Genomic DNA, 9,200 nt, shown 5'->3' on the forward strand with positions numbered 1-9,200 from the left:
TGGGGGGAATCTGAATGAAGTTGCGGCCAACTCGGAGCTTAACGGAGACAAGTCCCGGGAACCAAAATTATTGGAGGAGTTCAGGAAGACGATGGAGGATTGTGACCTATTCGACTTGGGTTTTGAGGGAGACCCTTTCACCTGGAGAAGGAAGGCCTCATCAGGAGGAGCTGAGGGCCGATTGGATAGATGTCTCGCGGACCTAGATTGGTGGACGATGTTTCCGTGGGCTAAGAGTTTTATTCCATTTTAAAATAGGGAGATATTTCGGCTAGTTAGTTTAATAATGCGTTAGGTCCCCTTTGTTCTTTGACAATACAAATTTGGGTTGATAGTTTAAAAAATTTGTAAAATGAAATAAAAATTAATATTTTTGCTATGAAATAGTTAAAATAATAAGATGGCATTTATTGTTATATACGAGTCCTACATGTTTGTTGAAGAGAGGATTACGTATTAAAATAAATAAATAAAAGACCCAAATGTGGACAATGCGGTGGCAGCATTATTTAGTGACAAAGTCCGGGAATAAAATAAGGGGTATGGTAATAAGCTGCATAGATCTCAACTACACATTAATGTACATTATATATATATATATATATATATATATATATATATATATATATATGCATATTTTTTTTTGAAACTGCTATATATATGCATATTAAATATTAATAGACTGGGTTCTGTTAGTTCTGAATCTCTCCACGATATTTGCATACATTATGAGCGACCAACAAAACGTGTCAGTGTCTACACATAATGATGCCGTGGCAACACATCACTCTTTTATCTTCTTCTTTCCCAATTGCTTGGCATCATCTTGTTTTGACAACATCTTACATTTCAAATGGCATTGCTTTATTTTGTTGTTATTCCAAGGCATCAATGTACACTTCTGTTATTTTTATTTATTTGTTATTATTGCAACGAATTGCTGTCGATAACATTAACATAAATGGTTTATTGGTTTTACAGCTCACATTTAACGAATTAGCGTAAAATTCACAATAGTGGGTTATACTTTATGGTAATAATTTGAACCCATTGAATATCTATATATATTTTTATCTGCTTACGTGTAGATTAGTCTGCATTTTGGTGCGAAACACGGGATGATATAGAAATAAATAATAAAATTAAACTTTATCCAAATCCCAATTGGAACTGGGCTGGCTGTGACTCATCCCAACAACTTTGCGTTCCCAGAAGTTCTCACTTTCCCTTTTGTTTCCCTTTTTTTTTTCTTTTTTTTTTTAATAGAAAATATTCGCTTTGGAATTTTCTTTAGCGCCCGTGACGGTAACCATTAGGAAGCGTCTTATTTTGACGACTCAAGGACAATAATAGAAATCTCGCAGACACTTTCCGAGAGGACTCAAACGGCAAAAAAAGACGGCGTGAGAGAAAGAAGAATATCAATGAAAAAAAGAATATCCAAAAGTATATTATTTATGACCGAATATAGGTTATATGGGAATATTCTACGCGGAGATTCGTAGCAAGGGCTTTCTTTAGGCCATGCCTTAATAAATCCCTTCTGCGCCGCGAATGTTATTCATACATTCTTCTTCTAATTACCATTCTCATTAATCCTCTCTCTGAGGAAATTCTTCTTCTTCTTTATTCGTCTTCTTCTTCAGAGCTTTGGTCGAGAATGGCTTTGAAGGCCGTACACGTGTCCGATGTGCCGAACCTCGATCACGTCCAGGAGACTCCTGCTCTCTCTCTCTACTCGCCTCGCCTTCCCAATGGTGAGTATATCAAACCTAATCGTTGAAGCTCTGATCCAATAATTCTTGTTATTTATACAAATGTGTTTGCGTATGTGTTTTATAGCTGTTGAATTGGGAAGTGGTTTGTTGAAGAGAGCTTCGAGGTTTATGGTGATCGGACACAGAGGAAGCGGAATGAACGACGCGAGAATGACAGGAATAAAAGAGAATTCCATTCTTTCCTTCAACGCCGCTTCTGCTTTTCCCGTCGATTTCATCGAATTCGACGTTCAGGTCATTATTTTGTTTTATTTTTGTCCTTATCCGAAAAACAGTTTATTAAATATTTCCAGGGCATTTTAGTAATCTCCTTCGTGGAAACAAAATTAAAGTCAAACTGATTTTTTTTTTTTTTTTTTTCAGGTGACTAGAGACGATTGCCCGGTGATTTTCCACGACGACTTTATCCTCTCCAAAGACAACGTAAGCTTAATTACTCTTCAATCATGTTTAAATTTTCACAAATCGGTAATTAGGATGACACACAGTGTTTGATTTTTTTTTTTTTTGTTGTTGAAAGAACATGTAGTGAATTCAATTTTTAGGGTTTCGTTTATGGAACTGTGGATTGGATTTGTGAAAACGACAGGGAATCGTGTTCGAGAAGAGAGTCACAGATCTATCGCTCTCGGAATTCCTGTGCTACGGTCCTCAGAGGGAAGCCGGGAAAGAAGGGAAGTTTCTGCTGAGGAAATCGAAGGACAGGAAGATCACGGAGTGGAGCGTCGAGAAAGACGACTCTCTCTGCACTCTCCAAGAAGCCCTAGAAAAGGTCGACCCATCGCTCGGCTTCAATGTCGAGCTCAAGTTCGACGACCACATCGTCTACGACAGAGAGCGTCTCTCTCACGCGATTCACGCCGTCTTGCGCGTTCTCTCCGGCCACGCCAATGAGAGACGGATCATCTTCTCTTCCTTCAACCCCGACGCCGCTTTGCTCGTTCGAACTCTCCAGAACAAATACCCTGTAAGATCTTCTTTGATCCTCTTGTAGATCGATCGATCGTTACCGTTGAGATCTGTTTCTGTTCATTCACTGATGGATTTGAGGTTATTGTTATGGCGTCAGGTCTACTTTTTGACGAATGGAGGGACCGAGATTTTCTACGATGCGAGAAGGAATTCTCTAGAGGAAGCCATTAAAGTGTGCTTGGAAGGAGGTCTCCACGGAATTGTGTCGGAAGTCAAAGGCGTCTTCAGAAATCCCAGCGCGGTCAACAAAGTCAAAGAAGCCGATCTCTCGCTCCTAACATACGGCAAACTCAAGTAAGCAAAAGCCACAGCCAAGCCTGAAACGTAAGATTTAGCTCAGATGAGAAAATGAACGGAGTTTTTAATCCGGTGTTTCCGTGTGTATTGTGTTGTACCAGCAACGTTCCTGAGGCCGTTCACATGCAACATCTTATGGGGATCCACGGAGTGATCGTTGACCAGGTCAAAGAGATCACGGAGGCGATTTCCGAATTGGTCGAGAGCGACGAGACGACGGAGGCGAAATCGAAGCCGGTTTTCTCGCAGAAGGAGCTTTCGTTTCTATTGAAACTCATACCGGAATTGATACAGATTTGATGTATTGACATTGCTTATCATTGATAGCCCTGTATGACATTGCTTATTATTATTGATAGCCCTTGATCATGAGGCCATAGTTTAAAAATGATGTACATAATTTTTTCTCTTTTACAAACCAGGTTATTATCTGAAGTTCTGTATCATTTTTTTTTTTCCTCTGCTTCATATGTATGCCTGCAAGTTTTCCACGGCCATTGTACTCTGTTTTGTTCATCGAGCAACGCTCGGTTTGGTTGTAGTTGTATCACTTTTAAATATTGTAACCGCGAGTATCTCTCAGCTCATCGGTTTATTGGATTATATGCATAAATGTCGATTGTGTAGAGACACCAATAACTCTCGATAGAAAGGCGAAAAAAATGGCGGCGACCAAATATTAAACGACATGCATATTCGAAGAAGCACAAAACGACCTAATAGCGGACAAAGAGCCATTTAAATGGAGTAAATCCAAAAATCAATGTTGTCCCTAACAGCTAGTACTCATTATAATCCAGTCCATAAGAAAATAAAGTACAACGGAGAGAAGATCACAGTAGCGAAATGTCTCTTGAAGCCCTGCATGATCACTCGATTCAAGCTTGTTGAATTTGGTGAAATCCTCCCACATTGCTTCCTCGAGTAATCTATGCGACTAATAAACAAGTACCAGCAGCTTGGTCATCGTTCCTTGAACTTAGACAAATCGACCGAGTTGATACAGATTCTTGTCGATAGCCCTTCACTTTGAGGCCATAGCTTGATTGATGTACACATCTATATTTTTTTTTTTTGTTAAATCACGTCATTTGAAGTTCTCTATATAATTTTGTTTTCCTTTTTTCCGGGGCTGTTGTACTTCCTTTTCCATTTTCAGTTTTGATGTTTATCTTCCAATCAACATGCTTGTTCTAATGGTGAATTTTCTTTTATAATATAAATATTGAAACTGCAGGTATCTCTCAGTACAGTGGCTCATTGGATTATGCAAAAAAGACGATTGTATAGAAACACCAATAAAAGAAAGCGACAAGGAAGAACACTAAAACGACATGCTTCTTTGAGGAAGCACAAAAACGGCATAATAACGTAAACCTCATGCCATTGAAATTGAGTACGTCAATGCTGCTGAGATAAGAATTGTTGGAAAAAATGAGTTTCCATTGGTTCTTTACTAAAGCATAAAATAGTATGAGAAAAGAGAGCGACATGAATAATATAGTATTGATGTGAGCATCTTATGAAGATTAAGGGAAATAACCATCATTTGAATGTTATGGAGCTAAGAGTGTGTCACTTGCAGGGCCGGCCCAAACTCACCGGGGACTCTAGGCGATTCAATATTTTGGAGCCCTATAATACTAATAAAAAATTAAATTTTCACGGTAAAAAATGGGTCAAAAGTGTAAATTTTTAGAGTAAAAAAATGTAAATTTTCTTAAAAATAGACAAAAAGTGTAAAATAAATTTTTTTTTTGGCCCAAGGCACAAGCCTTGCCCGCCTTAGGTCAGGACAGGCCTTGGTCACTTGGCCTTGCTTCGCACGTTACTAGTGTGGTGATTAGTCGGGTTCAAGCGTAGAGGCTCTAGTGGGATGCTATGTGTGACAAACCCAGTGATTATAATCAAGATTGTCGACACTTAAGGTGGGAGATAATGAAGTTGACGTCATTATGACCGATAGAGATATAGTCGCTACATTAAGCGAACTCATGGAGGGAAAGGTTCAAGGTGGTGGCATTAGTATACGGTCTTCATCTTCGTAAAGCGTGTCACGAGGTGTCACTAGAGGTGTTTTATTGAGAATAAAATTAAATAAATTATTTTGGGTTAAATACAATATTTGATTTTTCCTAGATTCTCTTGATCTAGAAAAACTATAAGTAGAGATATTGAGAAGAGGTAAATTAGACTAACACACTACATAGTGAACTATGTATCTGAGATTTTTTTAACTCCTACTCTCTTGGAAACTTGTTTTATCGTTTCATCTCATTGATTCAATCAAGCATAAAAAAAAAAAAAAAGTTAGCCGAAACTTATGTCTTGGTTCATCCAGAAAACGGTTTAGAAGACTGGACATTGGTCTTCAAATATTTAGAAGCCAGAGGTTCAGAATTTACAAGAAGAACTTCATCTATCGATAATAGTAGTTGTGGAATAAAAAAATATTTTTCGTTCTCCAAATTAATAGCTTAACCCTCTTTTTCTGTACTATCGACTTGTGCATACTTGAAATTAAAACGAAGAACCAAACCCTTAATTACCTGCTCACAAGACATAGTATCTTGACACGTATTTAGTTTTCCGTTATTAGTTACTTGTCACCTGTAAAAAAGTTTCTTTATCTTGATTTGTTCTCCTCTCTCCTGTTTTTTTGGTATCGAGATTTTATATATGATTTTTAAGAAAAAGAAAAAAAAATGTTACTGTAGAATAATTAATTATTGGGTTATTAAATTATATAGCCACACGATTATAGTGAATTGAGATATAACCCACCTTTGGTTAATTTATTGTAAATAGCCGAGTGGACTTATTAACAGATTAGTAAAAGACTTATTTAATCCCGCCAAATTCTCGTCCATTATTTTCAGCTCATTAATTTAAATGGAAAACAAATATTTGGCCATAACTACTCGCGTAAATCGAGGAAACATTTAAAATTCCATATATACAGATCTCTATACTCTCTCTTTAACTCTCCACAGCCAGTTAAATCAAAGTCAAATCGAGACAACTTCTATCATTTGCTTTTTTGACTGGGGGAGTAACTGACAGCGGAGACGGCGAGGGAGAGGCCGGCGACGAGGTGTAGGTTCGGTGGGATCGATGCAAGGATCCGAGTTGTGCCGCAAGTTTTTCCACTTGCATCGATCCTCAAAATAAATCGCATAAGAAGGTGAGACATTTGAGTTTAGGGTTTCATTTATGTAATCAAAAGTTGCAGAGTTTGGCGGTGATATGGAAAAAACTCCTCCTCTGAAGCCTCATCCTCCTAATTTATTTTTAATGTTGTGTTTATGTTTGTGCTTTCATTGTTTTGTGGAGCCAGAGTTTTTTTTTTCGGGGAGCAGAGCGTTGAGTCCGCCAGAGCCGGAGTCGGAGTCGAAGAACAAGATCTCGAGCCGCTTTATGTAGCCGTCGAACCCGATCGTTGATGAGATCGTGGTTTGTTCATAGCCATTCAGTTTTTTACGCCAAATTGAATTCACGTTTTCATTTTTCTTAATATCAACAAAATATATGGTTGATTTTTTCTTCTGTACGTGGGATTATTAACACATGGTGTAAATATGGTGTTAATAATCGTAAATTGTTGTAAAATAATCGTTACACATGGTGTAAATATGGTGTTAATAAGTCAACGAGGACGAAATTTATGATGTTAATGTGTTGAGTATTGTAAATGTATGCTTTTTTTTTTTTTTACAGAAAATTATTGTAAATAACTGAAAATATTAATTTACTGTCAAGCGAATAGACGGTTATGAAAAACAGTGAGAAAGAAATTTGGACGTTCAACAATCTGGAATTATCAAACACGCTGAAGGAAATAGAATTTGAATGTAAAATTGGCGGTAAAAAGGGGATCAGGAAAATGCAGCCAAAATAAATATCAGATTTTCAATAAATGGAAAATATTGAAAGATTGTAATTTAATGCTATAAACCGAAAATAGAAATCAAATCAACTAGAAACATGCGGATGAAACTTTCAAAATCTGCTGAAAAATTCAAATTCCACGTTTGAAAACTTGCCTAATCGATTAGAATATTTGATTCAAATTAAAAAAAAAAATAACTGCCTAATTTAAAAACTTGGCCAAAATTATTAAGGGCAAACATGTAAAAAAAATACAAATAATTGGCTACGTAGCCATCTTAAACACTAACAATTTTTTTTAGCCAACCTTTCGTTAATTTCCTGTAAATAGCCATATTGCTTACGTGACAGATTATTAATTAAATTATGTTTACACTTTTGCCCTTATTTGATTCGCATATTTTTTTAATTAGGCACTTTTTTTTTCAAATTTCGAATCAAATAATGAAACAGAATACGGAAGTTTTCAAATTTGAAATTTGAAATTTCATGCAGATTTTGAAAGTTAATAGCCCATTTATTGTTATGTATTTAGAAGTTTTCAGTGTTGAGTTTAGGTAATTAGTATCTATTTTCGTGGCAATTCATTATGGATAAAATCTGTAAATATATTCTTCATTTATTGATATTATTTTGTCTTCCATATATTCATAATTTCCAAAATTTTCGTGCCCAAAATATTTCCAATTTTTTTTCAGTTTATTTACACGAACATACTGTAAATATGCTTTGTATTTACAGTGAATATACTGTAAATATGTTTTGTATTTACAATGAATATACTGTAAATATGCTTTGTATTTACACGAATATACTGTAAATATGTTTTCTATTTACACGAACACACTATTAATGTGAGAAACAACAAAAAAAAAACTGTTCTTCGCGGAGTCCATGATTCCGATCGGGACCTTTGGACGCAGATCGCGGAGAGGAGGACGAAGTGAGAGGCGCTGGAGTTTTTCCCGGTGACGAGGCTGTTCTTCGTGGCAGATCGCGAAGAGGAGGACGAAGTGAGAAGCGCCGGAATTTTTCCCGGCGACAAGGCTTTTTTTCGTGGCAGATCTGCCTCTCAACGTGGAACGTCGAGAAGAGGACGAAGAACGAGAATATGAATGTATGAATGTTAAAACAAAAACGAAAATGTTGAGCATGCAAGGAAATAGTCCATGCATACCTGATTTTTGGGTATTTCGCCGTCGGTGTTGATTTCTGTCTTAGATCTTCAAACGCGTGATAGATCCTCTGGTTAATGTCGAATCGCTGCTTAGGGTTTCTGCATTTTTTTTTCCTTTTGGATTGTGTTTCGTTCGATTACTTGTGGTGGTTTTAATTTGGTTTAAATGAATATCCCACCAAATCCGCGCGAGTAGTTAATGCCGAAATCTGATTTATTTTTTTAATTAAATGAATATATTTCTTGGGCGGGAAACTGCTGGACATATGCGTCATTTCGTCTGCTGTAAATAAATGACACTGGCTATTTACAGCATATTAACGAAAGGTGGGCTAAAAAAAATTGCTTATCTTCGGGAGGCCATTTAACTTAATTACAAAAAAAAAATAAGTAGTTAATAGGCTGTCACGTATGCAAGTTGGCTATTTACAAAGTATTTACCAAAAGTTGGCTAATTTACAATTCTATAGTTTAGGTGACTTATGTAGCCAATTTTTTGTTTATTATTTTTATTATAAATATAGTTATTTATAAACATATATAATTTTTTTATATATGGTTTATACATGATCACAAAATATTTTAGAAAGTAAAATTTTAATGTCATCGGATATAAAGCAGCAGGATATGATATACTCTATAGCCTAAAAAGTGAGATCATGTAGAAATTCAGCCACTATAAAGATTAGTGTCTAGATACGATATAACTTCACATACAATCAACATATAGATTCGTAGTTTATTAAAAAAAACATATAGATTCGTAGTTTATTAAAAAAAAACATATAGATTCGTAGCACTTATTTTCTTTTCCTCTCTCTCTCTCTTTTAAAAAACAAGAATCCTAAGTTTATATTGTACAATTGCCTCATTCGTGTATGGAATCCACTTTTTATGCATGTCTACGTGTACACACTGTAATTTGATTCTTTTGAAGTTACGTGCCCTCTTAAGTGACTTCTTGGACCAAATTATTTGGACATGAAATGATATTAATATTTACCAGAGTGGGAAAATGCATTAAACACATGATTAAAGTATGTATCATGAAATAAGTTTTTGATGAATATGTTGATCAAGTCGTTCAT

The 9,200-nt window shown here is 35.9% G+C and overlaps 1 protein-coding gene across 1 annotated transcript; it reads left to right on the forward strand.

Moving 5' to 3' along the window:
• Positions 1-1,497: 1,497 nt before the first annotated feature.
• On the forward strand, positions 1,498-3,629 carry LOC149406423 (glycerophosphodiester phosphodiesterase GDPD1, chloroplastic-like). The gene is made up of 6 exons (XM_089605813.1): positions 1,498-1,757; positions 1,843-2,012; positions 2,142-2,201; positions 2,368-2,745; positions 2,848-3,044; positions 3,149-3,629. Exons 1-6 carry the CDS (start codon positions 1,661-1,663, stop codon positions 3,345-3,347), a joined length of 1,101 nt encoding a protein of 366 aa, XP_089461939.1. The 5' UTR covers positions 1,498-1,660; the 3' UTR covers positions 3,348-3,629.
• Positions 3,630-9,200: the final 5,571 nt, after the last annotated feature.

This window comes from Urtica dioica, chromosome 1, assembly GCF_054948205.1.
Source record: "Urtica dioica subsp. dioica isolate 48M chromosome 1, U.dioica_male_clone48M_v1_H2, whole genome shotgun sequence".
NCBI classification, from domain to species: domain Eukaryota; kingdom Viridiplantae; phylum Streptophyta; class Magnoliopsida; order Rosales; family Urticaceae; genus Urtica; species Urtica dioica.

Bases quoted from the DNA above. Each gene is read 5' to 3' on its own strand.
- LOC149406423 (XM_089605813.1), top strand. From the start codon at position 1,661: ATGGCTTTGAAGGCCGTACACGTGTCCGATGTGCCGAACCTCGATCAC. The intron at 2,746-2,847 runs GTAAGATCTTCT...TTATGGCGTCAG, and splicing joins CTCTCCAGAACAAATACCCT to GTCTACTTTTTGACGAATGG. The intron at 3,045-3,148 runs GTAAGCAAAAGC...GTGTTGTACCAG, and splicing joins CTAACATACGGCAAACTCAA to CAACGTTCCTGAGGCCGTTC.